At 36.9% G+C, this 20,475-nt stretch overlaps 4 protein-coding genes across 7 annotated transcripts in view; 3 read left to right on the forward strand and 1 right to left on the reverse strand.

Annotated features, from left to right (window-relative positions):
* Positions 1-4,928, forward strand: part of LOC111454148 (isoleucine--tRNA ligase, cytoplasmic-like) — a 20,032-nt gene extending 15,104 nt beyond the window's left edge. The window contains exons 16-28 of the mRNA XM_023095489.1: positions 69-194; positions 438-575; positions 1,158-1,261; positions 1,376-1,439; positions 1,687-1,775; positions 1,849-1,990; positions 2,610-2,673; positions 2,753-2,820; positions 3,099-3,221; positions 3,320-3,385; positions 4,116-4,227; positions 4,307-4,398; positions 4,502-4,928. Coding sequence (XP_022951257.1) covers positions 69-194; positions 438-575; positions 1,158-1,261; positions 1,376-1,439; positions 1,687-1,775; positions 1,849-1,990; positions 2,610-2,673; positions 2,753-2,820; positions 3,099-3,221; positions 3,320-3,385; positions 4,116-4,227; positions 4,307-4,398; positions 4,502-4,606 — 1,293 coding nt within the window. The 3' untranslated portion in view covers positions 4,607-4,928. The remainder of the gene's footprint in view (positions 1-68; positions 195-437; positions 576-1,157; positions 1,262-1,375; positions 1,440-1,686; positions 1,776-1,848; positions 1,991-2,609; positions 2,674-2,752; positions 2,821-3,098; positions 3,222-3,319; positions 3,386-4,115; positions 4,228-4,306; positions 4,399-4,501) is intronic.
* Positions 4,929-5,040: 112 nt separating this feature from the next.
* LOC111454149 (serine/threonine-protein kinase tricorner-like) lies at positions 5,041-10,026 on the reverse strand. Its single transcript, XM_023095490.1, has 12 exons — positions 9,719-10,026; positions 9,316-9,490; positions 9,042-9,125; positions 8,266-8,507; positions 7,897-8,128; positions 7,651-7,815; positions 7,441-7,572; positions 7,130-7,243; positions 6,709-6,756; positions 6,245-6,320; positions 5,392-5,448; positions 5,041-5,304 (listed from the first exon to the last, which is right to left on the reverse strand). Exons 1-12 carry the CDS (start codon positions 9,904-9,906, stop codon positions 5,246-5,248), a joined length of 1,572 nt encoding a protein of 523 aa, XP_022951258.1. The 5' UTR covers positions 9,907-10,026; the 3' UTR covers positions 5,041-5,245.
* A 1,855-nt stretch (positions 10,027-11,881) lies between these two features.
* On the forward strand, positions 11,882-12,640 carry LOC111454621 (probable carbohydrate esterase At4g34215). The gene has a single exon (XM_023096117.1). It carries the CDS (start codon positions 11,882-11,884, stop codon positions 12,638-12,640), a length of 759 nt encoding a protein of 252 aa, XP_022951885.1.
* A 2,739-nt stretch (positions 12,641-15,379) lies between these two features.
* LOC111454662 (ABSCISIC ACID-INSENSITIVE 5-like protein 5) lies at positions 15,380-18,549 on the forward strand. Of its 4 annotated transcripts, none has more exons than XM_023096155.1 (5): positions 15,380-15,526; positions 15,880-16,992; positions 17,711-17,782; positions 17,882-17,911; positions 18,055-18,549. In XM_023096155.1, the coding sequence occupies exons 2-5, from the start codon at positions 15,997-15,999 to the stop codon at positions 18,127-18,129; spliced, it is 1,173 nt and encodes a 390-aa protein (XP_022951923.1). In that variant the 5' UTR covers positions 15,380-15,526; positions 15,880-15,996; the 3' UTR covers positions 18,130-18,549. The 4 variants fall into 4 exon arrangements, with proteins under 4 accessions (XP_022951923.1, XP_022951925.1, XP_022951926.1 ...); XM_023096157.1 differs by having other exon boundaries at positions 15,908-16,992; XM_023096158.1 differs by lacking the exon at positions 17,882-17,911.
* Positions 18,550-20,475: the final 1,926 nt, after the last annotated feature.

Genomic DNA, 20,475 nt, shown 5'->3' on the forward strand with positions numbered 1-20,475 from the left:
TTTTTTTTTTTTTTTTTTTTTTCTTCTTTTAACACTTTTCATCACTAATTGCACACATGATACTACAGGTAGTTCCGTATCTCTTAAAGTTCCTTGACAACCTTACAAATATCTATGTGAGGTTCAACCGCAAGAGACTAAAAGGCCGTACTGGGGAAGAAGACTGCCGGATAGCTCTTTCTACTCTGTACCATGTATGGGACATATTTTTCCTATATTTAGATAAATGATTGTCCAAGTCTGCATATGTGGTTTCTGATTCTCTATTCTGTTTTTTTATTGCTATTGGTATCTCTGTAAATTAATATGAAATGCTGTACATGACATGCTAGTTTTAGTTTTAGAAAACGAACATGGCATTTTAACTGTCAGTCTGTTATTTCCTTGTTGATTCTAGTTTCTATTCATTCTTAACACCCAATACATTGTGTCTTCAGGTCCTTCTAACATCTTGTAAGGTCATGGCGCCATTTACACCGTTTTTCACTGAAGTTTTATATCAAAACTTGCGCAAAGTTTCTGATGGGTCTGAGGAAAGCATTCATTATTGCTCTTATCCTCAAGAAGGAGGAAAGGTATTGATTATCATTAAACTTCTGGAAATTATTTCCTGGGTGGCTAGGTTTAACAGGGCACTTCTCTTATATAGAGGGGATTGGGCAAGGAAAAGGATCATCCATCCAATGTAGGTAAATATTATGGAGATAATAAGATCATCCACAATTAAAAGACGACTCACTTTCAGCCTATTTCTGCATACAAATTGGCCCATCTCCTGACCTCCAATTGGAATACTTGAGAGGAAGGGGGGCTGTATCTAATTTCTGATGTCAAAGAATTGAAAACCATTTTTGTAACCTTGGGTTCCTGTCATATTTCAAAGGATTGTATTGTTCTGTTCGTACACTGAATGACAAAACATTACGAAACCTGTTAGAAGTTGAACGACATTAAGCTCTTTACTCGTGCTTCAGAAATCATAAACAAAAAAAAGTGTTTGTGCCTTTTGTTTTTCTTTCTAATGTATAAAAAGAACAACATCCACACCTACCTTGATTTGAACATAAATTCTCACGAATGCATATTATTCAAACTGCTTCCAATTTTATTTCTTATTCCTGTTTTTCACTATTCGATATTCCTCATTGAGTGCTTAGAGAGGTGAAAGAATTGAAGAAAGTGTTACGAGGATGATGACAATTATTGATCTTGCTCGCAACATTCGGGAGCGTCATAACAAACCTCTTAAAACACCTTTGAGGTATGCGTTCACTTTCCCGAATTTCTATAATCTACTATGCATATGCTTCTGCTTCTCGCTGATTTTTTTTCTATATCCTCTTCTTTGCCATCTCTGATTCTGTAATCTCATCAGAGAAATGATAGTGGTTCATCCTGATAAAGATTTTCTTGATGACATAGCCGGAAAGCTAAGAGAGGTATCTATATCTTTTCTTTGATTCGGCGTTCTTATTTTTTATGGGGGTCGAATCTTATACCATAATCCATTTTGTAAGGATGTTAATTAAGTTTATTATCACAATGAACTTGGAATGTCTAGTTTCTCATATAACATAAATATTTGTGTTAATCCTTTTTTTTTTTTTCTCTCTGTTTCTGCTTAATATTATCTCTTTGTTCCTCAACTACTTGTTTATGGCCTATCTGTACCTAATTTTTCTGCAGTACGTTCTAGAGGAATTAAATATAAGATCTCTTATCCCATGCAATGATACATTGAAGTATGCATCTCTCCGTGCTGAGCCAGACTTTAGGTACTGAAAAATTTTCCTTTTGAAGTGATTATTTTCTCTGTCCAGATGTTTGAACACGATTGTTCTATTCTAGTTTATTGGGAAAGCGTCTTGGAAAAGCTATGGGAGTTGTGGCAAAGGAAGTGAAAGCAATGTCACAGGAAGATATCTTGGCTTTTGAGAAAGTGGGAAATGTCACAATTGCTACCCATTGTTTAAGGTTATCTGAGATAAAGGTATCTATTTCTCTTTCGAAATGTACTATGATCTCTGGTTGAGTAGCACAAGTGTTCATGAGGCCTAATTACAGGGGTGTTTATATGTATGTGTATGTTGAGATACATATGTTTTTGGTATCCCTTGTCCTATGTAGCCATCTAATATTAGATGTCTGTTAATTGAGCTTCTTGGAAGCGGCACTTCTAATTACCTATGCATACCTCGATCATATTATTGAGAAAGAGTGATGTTTGGTTGGGGAGGAGAACAAAACATCCTTTATAAGGGTGTGGAAACCTTCCCCTAGCAGATGCGCTTTAAAGCCTTGAGGGGAAGTCCGAAAGGGAAAGTCTAAAGAGGACAATATCTGCTAGCGGTGGGCTTGGGTCGTTACAGGTGGGCTCTAGACCCATGGTGTATGAAGAATTTAGTTTGTTAAGCAACGTTGTTATTGCTGATATATCTTACTTTCTTTGTGCTCTGGGGGAAATTGAGGTGTCATGGTGTAGTTGGTTATCATGTTGGTCTGTGCTCTTGGGGGCGGGCCATCTTTTTCGACCATTATTTTTTTATTTTGAAGAACTATTTAGATTCTACTCATTACTAACTTACCCTGGAATTCACCGTTATCTTAAGGTTGTCCGGGATTTCAGACGACCCGATGGTATGACAGATAAGGAAATAGATGCTTCTGGAGATGGTGAGAAATTTTAACAAATCAATGTTATTTAACCATCTAAGGGTCTTAAATCTCACTTTTTTCTTGTACTTCATTTTAGGTGATGTACTTGTGATTTTGGATTTACGTCCAGACGAGTCTCTATTTGAGGCCGGTGTCGCTCGTGAGGTATCTTGCACGTTCCTTGCTTTTGATCTCTATATATGATTTTTAATCTCCCTTGAGTTCGGGTCGGTGACTTAGCCACCCCATGGTTTTACTCACGAGTTCTTTGAATGAATTTATATTTTCTATTTAGAGAAAGTTGGACGTTGTAGCCGGCATCCTTTGTCGAATTGTTAGCCAAATGCTATGCATTGATACATTTTGTTATGGCAGTGTGGTATCGGTAGCGAAATTTCGTAAGAATTCTGTTATATCCTAACTAACTAGTTATCCATTTTTAGATTGTTAATAGAATCCAGAAGTTGAGGAAGAAAGCTGCCCTTGAACCTACTGACACAGTAGAGGTGTATTTTCGATCACTAGATGACGATATTTCAGTAGCCGAGCGAGTGCTACGTGCACAGGTCAGTAGCAAGCTGCCTATTTTTTAACCTACAATCTCAGCTACTTTACATCTTAAATGTCCTCGGTCCATGACTAAATGAGCTGCACTCGTTCGTAGGAACTATACATAAGTGAGGCGATCGGTTCCCCCCTGCTTCCATCTGCTGTGTTGCCTTCATATGCAGTAAGTTGCATCTCATGTTCTATAACATGTTGCCCCTTTATAGTGAATGATATTAATATTGGCGTTATTCCTTATCTTGATTTGATATTATAAAATATTCAATAATTTAAACGTTTTGTAAATTAAAAACCTTCGAGTTTGACAATAACATTAGTCAATGAGTTGCATTAGAAAAGAAGTTTGTTACGGTCTAAGCCCACCACTAACAGATATTGTCCGTTTTGGTCTGTTACGTATTATTGTCAGCCTCACAATTTTAAAACGCGTATCCTAAGGAGAGGTTTTCACACCCTTGTAAGGAATGTTTTGTTCCCCTCTATAACCAACGTGGGATCTCACAGTCCACCTCTTTTGGGGGGCCAGCGTCCTAACTAGCACACCGTCCGGTGTCTGGCTTTGATACCATTTGTAACGGCCCCAAGCCACCGCTAGAAGATATGGTTCGTTTTGGCTTGTTACGCATCGCTGTCAGCCTCACAGTTTTAAAACGTGTTTGCTAGTGAGAAGTTTTCATACCCTTATAAGGAATGTTTCGTTCTCCTCTCCAACCGACGTGGGATCTCACAAGAACCAAATATGGGCTATAATCATTTTTCAGTAGCTCAAATACATTAAAATGATCCACCGAGTTTTCATCTGTTACCATATTCAATCTATCCATGGTTGCTGAAGAAATGTTGCGTCTAAATCATATTGACGATACGAGTTTATGGTTTTTCGAAATTTGCAGGTCACACTTGCTGAAGAAAGTTTCCACAACGTAGCCGGGATTTCGTTTTCGATTATCTTGGCCAGACCAGTACCAGTGTTCAATTCAGATTCTATAACTGCTTTATATGAAGGTATATAGTATCTCTTGCTCTCTCGCTCTCCTTTCCCTCGTTCTCTCTCTCTTTCTTATGCTCATGAGAATGGTTTTAGGTAACGAGAAATCAGCCCGAGCACTTGAAGTTTACTTTTTATCAAGAGATCTCTCCAACTTGAAGTCGGAGTTCTCCTCCGGAAATGGCAAGGTTTGTTTTAATTTGGCAGGGCCTAAAAGCTTAATGTTCCTCTTATTTATGCCAACTTTTTACTGAGTGTATTAAACTGTTGAGCTTGTTTTGGGTGAAACAGATTAGGGTGGATTTCATCGATGGCCAGCCGGGTGTGGAGGTGGTATTGGGGGAGCATGTTTTCTTGACGGCCGGTGACCAGTTTTTGAAGGCCAAATCTTCTTAGAACTCAATTTTGTACATCTCCTGGTCATTACTTCGATTTATTTATTGTTGTTGTTGGATGATGAAAGTCTCACATCGGCTAATTTAGTGAATGGTTTAGGGTTTATAATCAAGGAATACTCTCTCCACTGGTATGAGACTTTTTGGAGAAACCCAAAGCAAAGCCATGAGAGTTTATGCTCAAAGTAGACAATATCATACCATTGTGGAGAGTCGTTTTGTCTAACAGTTGTTACTACATGGGAAAGAATTAAATTCCCCAAGGTGAGAGCTCACAATTTTGTATTTTTTTAGCTTTGGAAATATCGAAGAGAATTGTACTATTTTTTTTTCTCCCTAAATTAAAGTAATTAATTTGGAAGTCAAGGTCTACTACAGATTGTTCTGGTTGTACTTTATTTCAAAGAATATGTGAGTGAGCATTGGGAATCATGATGATGTGAAGAAGAAAAATTAATCCTATTGAACTCAGATGCTTATTTTTCTTTACAGTTGTAATGAAATATAACAGTATTCAGAAGTGAAGCATTATCTTAAAAGTGATAATAATCTTCATATAATATCAAACTACTGTGGGCAAACCTCATATATATTGTGTAATTTCTTTTCAGCAAAATTTACTCACAGAAGAAGGAAAGTCTTATCCTTCCTGCTTTTGCTCAACTTCTGGTATCACAGTTTCTTGCAAATCTATTCGACCTGAGCCATCAGTGAAGGTTGCTATTAAAGAAAGAAAGCAGCTAGAAACCAAGGAAAAAGGGAAAGGGAAGGAGAAGAAAACCATACCCAACAAGGAAACTAGAGACGGTGTTTTCCATGACATGTTCGAATGAATTTCTGTACCTACAAATTTATATTTGTGTTAATATGTTATTGTTTATTATTATCTACAATAATGTCTCTTCTAACTTTCGAGGCAAACTGTGTATGCATAAGTTTTGAGTATAGCTCAACTAGTTAAGAAGTTGAACCAACAGAGGAACACGACTCTCCACAATGGTATGATATTGTCCACTTTGAGCATAAGCTCTCGTGGCTTTGTTTTGAGCTTCCCCAAAAGGCCTCATACCAATAGGGAGAATATTATTTGTTTATAAACTCATTATCATTCACTAAATTAGCCGATGTGGGACTTTCATCATCCAACACCTCCCCTCGAACAAAGTGCGCCTCCCCTTAATCGAGGCTCGACTCCTTTGGAGTCCTAGTCATTTTTTACTGCCTTCGAGGAAGCTTAACTCCCTTTTTCTTTTGGAGTCCTTTGTTTGATATTTGAGGATTTACGAATCTATTGACACGACTAAGTTTAGGGCAGCCTTCGAGGAAGCTTAACTCCTTTTTCTTTTGGAGTCCTTTGTGTGATATTTGAGGATTTACGAATCTATTGACACGACTAAGTTTAGGGCATGGCTCTGATATCATGTTAGAGGAACATGACTCTCCACAATGATATGATATTGTCCACTTTCAGCATAAAAGCTCTCATGGCTTTGCTTTGGGCTTCCCTAAAAGGCCTCGTACCAATGGAGTATTCTTTGTTTATAAACCCAGGATCATTTCCTAAATTAGTCGATGTGGGATTTTCATCATCCAACGCAAAGAAGTGATTTAAAGAAATGACATATATAGTTCAATGTACCTGTACTCTCAAGTGATTTGACGTTTGACTTCTTAAAAGTAAATCCAATGAAATTGGTATCTTTTGAAGTTAGCATCTGAAACAAAAAAGAAGAGGTTGAAGGAAAGTGGAAATGGCATAAAATGGGCAATCGAGCAAAAAGTACGCAGCTTAAGGAATAAAAAAAATAAAAAGAGGTGCAACTATCAAACTATTCCCCCCCACTAAGTCCCCCCAGTTTGAATCAAAGAAAAACAGACGAGTTATGGAAGTACCCAATACTTTGCAAACAGAAAGTAGAGTCACGGTCAACAAGAAATCAATAGGCCAAACACACATCACCAAATGATGTTAATCAACAAGTTCTCACAGAAGATTAAAATTGAAGTGTGAAGCAGAGATAATAGCTTAGCAATAAAGCATTCCAACTTATCAAACGCAAGCACCATTCCACAATCATTCTTGCTAGAAAAGTACGTTATTACCTTCCTCCAAGGGCCAACAGTTGGCATATCTGATGGAGGGTCTTGAACCTACATTTTGGGGAAAGGGAAGGAGAAGAATTTTAGTACAATAAACTTTGAGCAAAAGATTAAGAAAGATTAGACGTGGCAAGTAAGGATTTTCAAGTTCTATTTCTACACCTCAATGGAGGTTTAAAAACTTATGTCAAAAGGAGTACATTTCACAGTATCCGTAAATTACGACAAAGGAAGACAAAGAATCCCATGAAGAACTCACACCATGAGTACCTGTAATTGAAGGTAGAGATGAAATTTCATACTAAGACAATCTAGATATGTTATGACTCAGTAACAATTCTTTAATCTTTGGCAGATTTGGAGCTAAATAGGAAGTGAAGGGGTCAAACTATCAATTGTATGCAAGGTTTATTGTCATGCTCACTTCAGGAAATTTCTCAAAGTTCTGAGTGTCTAGTTCTCCTGTGACAGTTGGTTTGTACGCAGCTTCCATTTCGTACAGCTTATCCCAATGAATCCCTTTGAACCATGGATGTGCCTATCAGAATAATTAATCAGATGAAAATTACCTGCTAAAAATAAAAGATGAACTCTTTGATCTTTCTTTCTTTTTTTTTTTCAATTTGAGAAACTCAATGAAATCTTTCATTTGTACTTTGTAATAGAACAAATAAAAGCTATTACTCTCCATTCTTGACATAAGTTAAAAGGAAATGTTTTCTTTGTCTGGCTTACCTTTATTTCCTCTACTCCTCGAGTTCCCAACCTGGTTTCAACATCACATAGCAAGTGAATGATAAGATCCTTGGCTTCCTCTGAGATTTTCGGTTCCTCGGGAAATTTCAGGCAAGTTCTCCAATTTATTATCTGAAAGAAATCCATATGAACGACTGTATACATCATAAACCAGAAACAAAATAGCCTACATTGCTGAACAGATTTTACCTTGCGGAAAGTCATCCTTGGATCATCAGAACAAAAAGGAGGATAACCAGCCAGCATTTCATACATAATAGCCCCTAATGACCACCAATCACACTCCATCCCATATCCTTTCTTAAGCAATACTTCAGGTGCCATGTAATCCAGGGTCCCAACAGTTGAAAAAGCCTGGAGATAAATAGCGTGATTATGAACCTAATAATGTTTGAACAAAGAAGGAAATGATAAAGCAGATGATAAATCCAATACCAATGCACGGCGATTACGCTTCCACTGTTGAATTTGTTCTTTTGGCATCATCCATTGGGATCCATTAGTGTCAGTATGACCTTGACCTTCACTTTTGGCCTGCTGGGCTGTTAAATCTTCGTCATTCAAAAGTATACTTGAATACTTATCATCCAGAGGCTTGCACAAGCCAAAATCTGAAAGCTTCAGATGGCCATTCTTATCTAGTATCAGGTTATCTGGTTTTATATCCCTGTAAGCCAAGTACTGTTCAAGTAAGAGTAAGCCCCAATATTTACTTGAATATAGAAGCATTTAATCATCTGAATTCAAGATGAAGAATATGACTCTTGGAAAAAGCTCTTATGTCAATGTAAAAATGGGATATACCTATGTATATAATTGTGCTGATGAATTGAATGAATAGCTAAAACGCTCTCTGCTATGTAAAAGCGAGCAACATCCTCCGACAGAACGTCTTCTCTCATTAGTAATGTCATAATGTCACCGCCAGGTAAATACTCCATAATAAGGTATAAGAATTCAGAGTCTTGAAAAGAATAGAAGAGTTTTACAATGCATCGACTATCAACCTCTGCAAGTAAATTCCTCTCGGATCGAACATGCTCAACCTGGAACATGTAAAAGAAAGAAAATACGCCATTAGATACGTGTATGTGTGTTGTATGTACAGGAAAGGATAGACATTTCATTGATATGATGAGATACATAGATAGGAACTCATCGAGAAATGAACACTACTGAAAAGCCTTCCAGAATATGACATTAGAAATTCTATGATCCCAATTATTTGTGAAATATATTCCGAACTCATGAGCAAGCTCATTTCTTCACATTCTCCGGAAGTTTCCATGTAAGCAAAAGTTTATGTATTCGCTAAGCTACTTTAGTGGCTTAAGAATCATATCAAGTGAATTCATATTCTTCATGATCATAGTTTTATCTGCAACCATACATACTTACGCACCAATATCTGCAACCATACATACTTACGCACCAAAAGAACTAACATTCCAAAATTCTTCTTGTGGACGCGCTGATTATACTACTAATGCACTATTAGGAAGCCAACGCAAAGGCGTTTCTTGAGCAGAGGTGTATGTTTGATTGAGTACAGATACAAGTACATAACATTCCAAATTCACCTGCCCACGGCTAAGCATCTCTGATTTCTTCAGCTTCTTCATGGCAAAAATTTCCCCAGTTCCCTTTGCACGACATAATCTAACCTGCATATGTATCGTAAATGAGAGCAGATACGAGAAAATTCTTAGGGCAATCCTGTCCCAGTTTTAGTAGAACTGAATCGTCTAGCTTAACCAACAAGCAAATAAGCAATTGTTCAGACAAAAAATTGAAATGAAGTTCAAGCACGGCGATCAGAGTTCAAGTTTCTGCAAATAGCATTTTCCCATATACCTCACCAAATGCACCTTTACCGATGACTGTTAATTGTTCAAAGTCATCAATTCCAACTTTACGTCTTTGCAGTCTCATAAATTCTGTTTCTCTGCGTTCCAAATTCCTCAACATCTCTTCCTGTTCTTCAGCTGATACCTGAGCTTCTTGCGCTCTTCGTTGAAGCGTTCTCCGTCTGGAAACACAAAAACACAAAATAAACATCGTCATGCTTAGATTTTCCGCAATAATTACGGAGTTCTAATAGAAATCGACACTTTCCACAATTTCTTCTCAAAGTCTCCTCAAGTCCACAAAATTCACAGCAGACCATAAAACTAAACTCGCCATCAGTCAATCAGAAAATTCACCACAAACAAAAAACTCCAGCACAAAAGCTCCTCTACAACGAAATATATCTTACCTCTCTTTGCGATCCTGCAGACCTTGGAGATAATTCTTGTAATGATTCTCTATAAACTGTTTAGCAGCGGCGGCTTTCTGCCTGGTCACCGGAGACGAAACAGACACATCAGGTCCCAAATCAAAGCCGCTCCGATCCGGCTTCAAGTTCAGAGCCCCAAGCCTCACAGTTCCATCACCACCATCCATTTTACTCCGCTATAAACTAAAACAACGTCAATTCAATCCGCAAGCTCCCATTCGCCCAAAAGCCACGAATCCAAACAAGTATAGAACCACCTTCTTCCTTGCGCACTTCAAGAAACAAGAGAGAGAGAGAGAGAGAGAGAGAGAGAGAGAGATCTACGGAAGACAGAGCGAAGACAGAGAGAGTAAAATAAAAAAAAATAAAAAGAAAAGATAAACAACGAATTGGCACACGCACAATGAATATACACACGTGTGTGTATATATATATATATATATGGATTGCAATTCTGTCCTTTATATTTATACTATTTGGCTGTGGGGTTCCGAAAATTAATAATAATTTTTTTATTTTTTATTTTTTATTTTTTTAATTTGTTTTTCCGTTGCTTTCTGGGGAATTGAGTGGGATCTACGCCATCGTTTTCCTCGCAATTTTCCGAAATTCTTCCAAAAACCCAAAAAATAAAATTAAATAAATAAAAAATGAGGGGAAGAATTTGGAATATGAAAAGTAAAAGGGTCTGCCAATAAAAAGCCACATGTGTCGGCGGAGATCTATGCAAGCCCAAATCCCGGAGTACTTGTTATACAGCGCGTGTGTTCTTCACGCGCCTTTTGAAGTGGGTTTGGTGTACGGATGGTATGTTGTGAGATTCACGCGGGGGGATGGAAGGTGGGTGAGAGATAATAAAATGATTTTGTTTGAGGGAGGGAGGGGGGTTGATAAGTTGACAGGTGGTATCATGGAATTTGGGAGAAACCGTGACTTTTGTTGTAACTTCTTCGTACAATGTACTTGCCAGCCCATTGTTGGTTGTCAAAGATGGTCGCATTATAAACGTGCCACGTGTACCCTTTATTTTTAGTAAATACTCAAATGTATTATCTTCAATCTTTTTTTATTTATATATATATATATATATATATATATATATATATATATATCGAAACTAAATTAACTAATAAACAAGTAAATATATATTTTTTTCTTTTTTCTTTTTTCTTTTTTCTTTTTTGTTTATGAAATATTATTAAATTTATTTAGATGTTTTATATTTCAATCTCCGCGAATTCTCGATAGGGAATCTTTGCCCTGGCTCGGAAAAAAAATTCACAAGATGGTAATTGAAATAGGAAATAGGGACGAGGACGAGGACGATCCCGACCCCATTCCTCACTCTACCTCGTAAACATATCTAGTTAACATGTAGAAGTCGAAGATTTAATCATCAGCTTTAACAATGATAATAAGTGTATTTATCGAATTAGCTATATTTAATTTACATTTGTTTACAAAGGTCAGTGGGAGATTAGAGCCTCTAACCTTTTTATCTTGGATTAAATTATGCTAATGTTCTGATAATATTGTTTTATTAATATATTAAGAACATCGACATAATATAGAATATGAAATTAGAAAAGAAGATAGGTTTAAAACAAAAGGCTAATATATTTATTTACTTCATGAATTAAGCTAATATATTTTGATGTATTTTATGTAAGATAGATTGAAACACGAAAATGATAATAAATAAAAAATAATTAAATTATTAAAAAAGTACGTGGTTGAAGTTTTATTTTTATACTTCTAGGTAAATTAGGTGAGATCCAAGGGGATTAAGATCTAAAAACACTCTCGAACCACAAATATTCACCAAAATTTAAACTATACTAAGAATAGAATCAAAATTAAGTATAAAAAGTGAGGGTCATGGATGAACGAACATAGAAGCAAAGATCAATTACGAAATAGAAGGGGAGAGTGATAAGAGCTTTACTGGGAGGGCATTGTGTCTGTACAAGTAGACACATTTAATTCATTTATACATTGCTTCTCTGTCTATTTGCACAGACACAAAGGGTCAAAATGGTTTTGTTGAAATTATCAATCTTGTTGTGTATGATGTTGTTTAGCCCTTCCCTTTCAGGAGCTACTTCTCCTACAAATATATTTATCCTTGCCGGTCAGAGCAACATGGCTGGTCGAGGTGGGGTAGAGAACAATACAGAGGGGATTCTTGTGTGGGATGGGAAGGTCCCATTAGATTGTCAATCCGACCCATCCATCCTACGGTTGAACCCTGAGCGCCAGTGGGAGATAGCACATGAACCTCTCCATTTGGGGATTGACATCGGCAAAACTCCAGGGATTGGTCCAGGAATAGCATTTGCTCACGAGTTCATAGCTAAAGCTGGAAAAAAGGCAGGCGTCGTGGGTTTAGTTCCTTGTGCTAGAGGTGGCACTTTAATTGAACAATGGAGTAAAAACCCTAGCAATACTAGTGCAACTTTTTACCAAAATTTCATTGAACGAATTAAAACATCAGAAAAAGAAGGTGGGGTTGTGCGTGCTTTGTTTTGGTATCAGGGAGAGAGCGATGCGGCTATGAGTGACACTGCTCATAGATACAAAGACAACTTAAAGAAGTTCATCACCGACATCCGCAATGATATAAAACCTAGATTTTTACCTGTCATTATTGTTAAAATATCCATGTATGACTTTTTTATGAAGCACGATACTCATGATTTGCCAGCAGTGAGAGCAGCTGAAGATGCAGTCCAAAAAGAGCTTCCAGACATCATTACTATTGACTCGTGGGAGTTGCCTATAAACTTTACCACATATGAAGGCTTTAGCTGGGATCATGGTCATTTTAATAGTGCAACTGAGATTGCTTTGGGTAAATGGTTGGCTGATACCTATCTCTCCCACTATGGTCATTTACTTTGATCCTATTATGTGTCATTCTTTAATCCCTATTGATTGATCTATTATTCTATCTCAATAAAATCTTCATTTCTCTTGAATTATTATGGTAGTTTTTGTTACCTATGTCAACAAATTGTCTTTTTGTTACCTAATTCTCGAGCAAAATAAAACAAAACCAAATTAGAATTTTATTTTAAGGGTATTTTTTATACATTTTTTATAATATTGAAGTTATTTTTTAATTTAACTAAAAGAAAATTATTTCCAACTCAAAGATATGTGATGTCTCACATTGGTTGGGGAGGAGATCAAACTATAAGGGTGCGGAAACCTTCCCCTAGCATTTTAAAGTCATAATATCTGCTAGCAGTGGATCTGGGCCGTTACAAATGGTATCAGAGCCAGACAATGGACGATGTGGCAGCCTTCTCATTCTCCGAAGGGGTAGACACAAGGCGGTGTGCCAGTAAGGACGCTGGCCCCAATGGGGGGTGGATTTGGGGGTGGTCCCACATCGATAGGAGGAAGCTAGTGGAAGATTTCCACACCTTTATAAACGGTGGTTTGTTCTCCCCAACCAATGTGGAACATCACAATCCACCCCCTTTTGAGGCCCGAAAGGGAAAGTCCTTAAGGGGAAGCCCGTAGATCCTAGGCTACATGTAGTGAAATTTTCACAATTTTAGTGTCATTCAAGAGGTCCATAAAATGGTCCATAAAAAGCCCAAAATCACTGGTCCAAATAAAATCAGGTCCATAAAATGCTCTTAAATTAAAAAAAAAAAAAAAAATACTTTTATTACTAATATTGACAGAAAATATTAGAAGCTGGTAAATATGTGATACAAACGAGAGAACGAGAAATACAAATGGATATCACATACATAATTATAATTAATATTGGTGTGGTCTTTCAAACCAAATCGAGATGGGGTCGGAGCCCCAATGAATGTGCGCCACGTTTATTTATTTATTTATTTATTTATATTTTCCAAAAAAAGAAAAGATGATGGAAGCAAGGATTTTATAACAATATTTATTTATATTGCCCATTTACAGGTAAGAGTTAGGTGGGAAGATCCTGTATTTTATTTATTATTTTTTTTTTTTCCAAACCTTCCCCTCTTTAACTATCCCACGTTCCCATTTATCCAATCATTAATTTTAACTTTATTACCTTCATAAATAATAATAACTCAAACAAAAAAATAAATTATTGTGATTTATTATAACTTTAATTCAATTATCCTATAAAATACCAAATTTGGAATTTAAGCCATATTTTATTTCAATATATTTTATCCTCACTTTATAATGCTCACCGGAAAGGTGAATTCAAGCTTCAAGCTTATGACCTTTTGGTGAATATTATATGCTTTAAAGTCGACATCTTATCGACATATATTGTAGTATAAATAATTTTTAAATTATAGTTTTTTCATTTCAATTAAACTAAAACGTTGAAGGTTTGTTACATGGGTCGAGAGTGGGAACTGCTGCTTTTCTGCTTTTCGGTATGCCTCTAGGAATCTATGGTACTTTCAACTTCATGATTGTATTCCTTAAGTTATCATACTCTTATATATATTTGAATTAAAAAAAAAAAAAAACTTCTGACTACACCTCTAATTAATTATTAAAATTATTTATAGGATGAAAAACATTTAATAAAATTTTGATTAGAATATTCCTAAACCATTTTTAAAAAATGAAATGAATTAACAAAATATATTTTGTTTTAATATAGTGTATTATCTCTAAGAAATGATCCTGAGTTTATAATCAATAAATACTATCTTCATTGGTACAACAATTCTGAAAACTCAAAATAAAGCTATAAAAGTTTATGTTCAAAGTGGACAATACCATTCTATTGTGGAAAGTCGTGTTCTAGATTATGTAATTGTATTAAATAATAAACCATATCTTAATACTTGTGCCATTTTTTTTTTGTCACGTTTCCATATGAAGGCTCTAAATCAAGTCAATATTGATTAATATAAAAAAAACAATAATATATATATATATATATATATACACTATTTTAAGTGGATGGGGATTGAGCGTTTTGAAGAAATTGCGAACTACAGGCGCACAAATGGACAAAAATAATCACCTGTAATCAAGACCATCCCAACTATATTATTTATCCAATAAAATTATCCCACGCAATAAATAACTAAATATGAATATTCTTGAATAAAACTACATTATTTTGTTAAAATTCAAGTTGGTTGGTAGATTGAAATTCTTTTAGTCAGATCAACCCGACTAATCCAAAAACAGGGTTACTATCCAACCCAAGATATCTTACTTTTTAAAACTATTATGAATATTAAAAGTATTTGACGTTGGTAGCCGAGGTTAATGATACGTTGTGACTCAGTTGTAAAAAAAAAATTAATATTAGTATTTATAAATGGGTTCCAAAACTAATAATAATAATAATAATTTTAAAAAAAAAAAAAAGGTGGGGGAATCAAAATGATATAGTGGTCCGCGGCGTAGGAGATTGGATCTTGGGTGGATCATGTGCATGCGCTTTTTAACTGTACGAACCGCAGCACTATAAGAAAGAAAAAGGATTAAATAAAAGCAAAGAGAGGGTAAACGTGGACGGTGGAAATAGGGCCACGTTGCAGAATCCCATTGGGTGATATTCACTTCAAGGCTCATAATGTAGGCGCCCCACTTTCCCATTTATTTTAAAATGGATAATAATATTAAAAAGTATTTAAGTAATTTTAACGCAAACTTAGCTCATCTTCTTAACCTACAAATTAAAAAAAAATTCGACCAAAAAAAAAACAAAATAATAATAATAATAATAATCATAAACCATGAGAGATTGGAAGCAACAGCCGACACTTGGCGCCTCCAGAAAGCCCTAATATAGCGAAGAAGAAGGTACGCAGCCAACTTAGCTACCAGAAAAAAACAATTCGAAGGGGGGAATTTGTATAAAATAAATATATATATGTTTATTTTGGATTGTGTTTTCCCTGATTTTTAATTTTTTCTTGCTTGATTTGTGGTGTTTTTGGTAGTAGTTTGATCAGTTCTTGCTTTAGTTCATAGCTTGGATTGATTACCCCTTTGAATTTGTTGTTCATGGTGATTCTGTGTTGAACTGGACTTGTTGCAGTGAGGGATTTCTGGGTTTTTGAACTGTTGGTTTGCTGGAAATCTGTTTTGAGGAGTTCTACTGATATAAACTCCACTGATTTTGAGTATCTTTGCATGTGGGGTTTGTCTTGTAGTGATTGGAGTTTCAATCTTTGTTCGTAGGCTAAATGATCTTGAATTTCGAGTGATATTTTGGTGGTTCGATCCGATTTCGGGTTTGATTTGATCCCATTTCGTACAACTGTGAAGAGATGAATTTCAAGGATTTTGGGAGTGACCCATCTGCCGGAAACGGCGGAGGAGGTGGGCGGCCTTCTGCTAACCATCCATTAGCGCGGCAATCATCTATCTACTCGCTCACATTCGATGAGTTTCAGAGTATGGGGAGTATAGGGAAGGATTTTGGGTCAATGAACATGGATGAGCTGTTGAAGAACATTTGGAGCGCTGAAGAAATGCAAACGATGGCATCTTCTGCTGCTGTTGTTGCTGTTGCTGCTGCTGCTGCTAAAGAAGGGGCTGGTGGTGTTAATGGTAGTGGTGGGTATTTGCAGAGACAAGGCTCTTTGACACTGCCACGGACACTCAGCCAGAAGAAGGTGGATGAGGTATGGAAGGACATAATGGATGAACATGGTGGTTCTAAAGATGGGAGTATTGTTGCTTCTGGTTTGCAACAGAGGCAGCAAACTCTTGGGGAGATGACACTTGAGGAATTTTTGTTGAGAGCTGGAGTTGTGAGAGAGGATACTCAATTGAATGGAAACCCCAACAATGGAGGATTCTTTGGCAATAACAATCATATTCCAATTCAATCTTCGAACTTATTGTTGAATGTTAATGGAGTTAGAGCACATCAGCCACAACCAATATTTCCAAAGCAGCCTACTGAGACCACATATGGGTCTCAGCTGCCTTTGTCTAGTGATGGGATTATGGGGCTTGCGGATCAAAGGTTGAGCTCAAATTTGATGCAAGGCTCTGCACTGCAGGGTGGAAGGATGGGAGTGGTTAGCTTAGCAGCTGGGGCCATGCCTGTTGCAACAGGATCTCCAGCAAACCAGCTATCATCTGATGGGATTGGAAAGAGCAATGGTGATACCTCGTCCTTGTCTCCGGTGCCTTATGCGCTTAATGGAGTGCGGGGGAGGAGATGTAATGGGACTCTGGACAGGGTTGTCGAGAGGAGGCAGCGCAGAATGATAAAGAACAGGGAGTCGGCTGCTCGATCGCGGGCTCGAAAGCAGGTGATCTGTTCTTGTTCATTGTTGTTTACCACATGACTTGAATTCTTGTTGACATGCGTCTATGTGGCTTGTGTACCTGGAGTTGTGATATATGGTTATTTGCAGACTAAAACAATGTGTGAAACCAACCATTTGATGCATTTGTATACCCAACTACTTAAGCATGTCATACCATATGCTGATCTATTCTTTATTAGATGCATTCATACATGATTTTGGTTTTATACTGAGATTATGAGATCCCATATCAGTTGGGGAGAAGAACAAAACATTCTTTGTAAGGGTGTGGAAATCTCTCCCTAGGAGATACGTTTTAAAACATTGAGGGGAAGCCCGAAAGGGAAAGCACAAAGAGAACAATATCTGCTAGTGGTGTACTTGGACATTACAAATGGTATCAGAGCCAGACACTGGAGGATGTGCCAACGAAGAGGCTGAGGCCCAAAGGGGGTGGACACCAAGTGGTGTGCCAGTAAGGACGCTGGGTCCCGAAGAGGGTGGATTGGGGGGTCCCACATCAATTGGAGAAGGGAACGAGTGCCAGCGAAGACGCTAGACCCCAAATACGCGTTTTAAAACTTCTTCCTAGCATACACGTTTTAAAAACCTTGAGGGAAACCCCGAAAGGAAAATCCCAAAGAAGACAACATCTGTTAGCAGTGGGGTAGGGCTGTTACAGAGATTCTCATGTTCATGATTGTTTCTTTGCTCGTACTAGGCTTACACGATGGAGCTGGAAGCGGAGGTGGCGAAGCTAAAAGAGGAAAACCAAGAACTCCGACAAAAACAGGTACATAAGTTTGTGTATGACACAAGAGTGAGCTTGAGCTTGTTAATCAAGTAACGGGCATCACCAATTCTCAATTATTATGTTGTGTGGTTGTTGCAGGCAGAAATCATGGAAATGCACAAGAACCGGGTATGCTTTCCCCTTTGATATCTTTAGTAGTAGTGCGGGTGAAACCATTCATCAAACCATTCTACCTTTTAATACTGCAATTGTCTGCATGAGACAACCTCTGCTTTGTATTGTTGTTGATGAATTCTGTCATTTGGTTATAGGCATTGAAAGTAATGGATACACAACAAGGAACAAAGAAACGATGCTTAAGACGAACGCAGACTGGTCCGTGGTGATTTCGGAGGACGTTATCCGATCTCGGGCCAAAAGAATAATGCTATAGATGGTGGTGTACATATTCTGCTGAAGGTGTTGGATTTGGTTCTAAGTGGATCGATCATAAGGACTTCGATCGATCGCTTTCGAACGAACGCAAAGCATGCGTTGTTCGATTCATACAGCTCCTCCACCCTCCTATGGCGCTGCTGCTGCTGCGACGACGGTCGAGTAAATGGCAATCCCGAAAGCAGGATTGAAGAGGTTGAATTCATTGGCTACCATTGCCATAGGATTTGCTTTGTAATCTTTTACTTTTGACTTGTGCTTCAGTTCTAAGCTTCAGATTAGCTTAGCTTAGCCAAACTACAGCATACATGACTTGAGTTTATAAAACCTCTGAGATTCTCTTACTAGAAATTTCTATTAGGAACGACAGACATTGTGACGTGATATTGTCTACTTTGAGCATAAGCGGTCGTGATTTTGCTTTATGCTTCTCTACAAACCCTTATACCAACGGAGATCTATTCCTTACTTATAATTCCTTGATCATTCTGTACATTAGCGAACGTGGGACTCCCTCCCAATAACCAACAATTTCTCCTTCCTCGGACCCACTTTTTGACTTTTTCTTCTTCGGTCCAAATCTAGATAACCTTTACCATGTGACGAAATTTCCTCCCTCTCTTAACGGTATCGTGTACTATTTGGTCCTCTAAAAGACAGCTGCCATGGCAAAAAAAGGGAAGAAAAAATTTGTACATATAAATTTAGATTTCAGTTTATAAAAAGTTCTTTAGGGTTCGATTTTGGATGGAAACTACTCGTACTTTATTTTAAAAATACCCTTCAAGTTCATTTTTTTTTTTTTACTTTTAATACTCTCGAAATGTCTATTTATACTTCATAAATTATCTGACTGTCAATAAAAACTTTTAAAACCTTTTTATCATGATCAGAGGATATTGATGTTATTTATGAAAGTTTATAAAAACTTTTAAAAGTTGAAGTATATTTTAAAAATAATTTTATAAGTTCACGTGTATTGAGTCAAAGTCGAGAATTCAAGATATTTATTTGAGATGCTAAATTATTTTGAACGAAATCCATATATTTGGAAGAAATCTTGGCAACGATGATATTAATAGTTAAATCAAATGATATGGGTAGGACACAAAATCTCTATATGGGACCATATGCTTTTTATTCTAATTCACAATCATTTTTACGAGTGAATGAGTAGCTAATTGTTCGACATTTTCGCATTAGAAAACGTTGATACTCACAGAAAAATCCAAATATCAAAATTATCCACGTGTTTATTCCATTTTCTTAAGCAATCTTTCGATATTCAATGTTAGGAAAATATCGATAACATAGGAAAAATTAAATTTAGCCCCTTGTGTCTCAAAATTAATGGATAAGAACGGATGAACTGACTCGACAACCTACGAGTCAATCCGAAGTGCGGGTGTCTCAATTAACAAAAATCTATAGTGTTTTTAATAGTTAGCTATGATGTGGGATCATTCCCCTATTATGATCCGACAATGTGAGGATTATTAAACAGTCACCATACCTTTAATAGTAACCTACCTCGATCGACAAGAGTCCACATTTGTATTTTTTTTTTATGATTACAAGTTGATATGGATAGAGTCGTGCCATGATAGGTATGAGCTTTATAGTGCCATAAGAATACCGTGTGTGAGAATATATACAATGGTTCACACAAGTAGATATTAATTAATAGGCACGATGATCACTCCCTCCTTTATTGACGACTACTCTCTAACAAAGAATCCATTTCGATTGAACTGTTCATTATGTATGATGAGCTACGAGTTGAAACTATAATCGTTCACCTCGAATGCCTATGAATATGTATGATTTTAAAACGATTATCTTAGAACTCTCGATAATAACCTAATGAAACCTAACTCGAACTCTCCTAAGTTTACTTCTCTCAATTATTTTCACACCGGTAAAAGTTAGACCTATCTGAAAAATCTCTCACAAACAATCATGTTTTTAAATTGTGAGGCTAATGATGACATGTAACGGGTTAAAGCGGACAATATCTGTCAGCGGGGGACTTGGGCTGTTACAAGTGGTATCAGAGCTAGACAGAGAACAATGTGCCAATGTGCCAATGAATACGTTTAGCTTCCAAGGGAGGTGGATTGTGGGTCCCATGTCGGTTAGAGAGGGGAACGAAACATTCCTTATAAGGGTGTGGAAACCTCTCCCTTGACGACGATACGTAACAGGCTAATGCTAGCCGTGGACTTAGATCGTTACACACAACCCAATTAAACAGACACGAAACTTGTAAACTACTTTAAGCGTCTCAATTTTTGAAG

The sequence above is a fragment of the Cucurbita moschata genome, unplaced genomic scaffold (assembly GCF_002738365.1).
Source record: "Cucurbita moschata cultivar Rifu unplaced genomic scaffold, Cmos_1.0 Cmo_Scf00016, whole genome shotgun sequence".
Lineage (NCBI taxonomy): Eukaryota > Viridiplantae > Streptophyta > Magnoliopsida > Cucurbitales > Cucurbitaceae > Cucurbita > Cucurbita moschata.

Coding starts and splice junctions, on each gene's coding strand:
- LOC111454149 (XM_023095490.1), bottom strand. CDS start 9,906: ATGGATGGTGGTGATGGAACTGTGAGGCTTGGGGCTCTGAACTTGAAG. Junction 7,816..7,896: donor AGCGTAATCGCCGTGCATTG/GTATTGGATTTA, acceptor ATTTATCTCCAG/GCTTTTTCAACTGTTGGGAC. Junction 5,449..6,244: donor CAAATCACTTGAGAGTACAG/GTACATTGAACT, acceptor ATAAATTTGTAG/GTACAGAAATTCATTCGAAC.
- LOC111454621 (XM_023096117.1), top strand. CDS start 11,882: ATGGCTGGTCGAGGTGGGGTAGAGAACAATACAGAGGGGATTCTTGTG.
- LOC111454662 (XM_023096155.1), top strand. CDS start 15,997: ATGAATTTCAAGGATTTTGGGAGTGACCCATCTGCCGGAAACGGCGGA. Junction 16,993..17,710: donor GATCGCGGGCTCGAAAGCAG/GTGATCTGTTCT, acceptor TGCTCGTACTAG/GCTTACACGATGGAGCTGGA. Junction 17,783..17,881: donor AAGAACTCCGACAAAAACAG/GTACATAAGTTT, acceptor TGGTTGTTGCAG/GCAGAAATCATGGAAATGCA.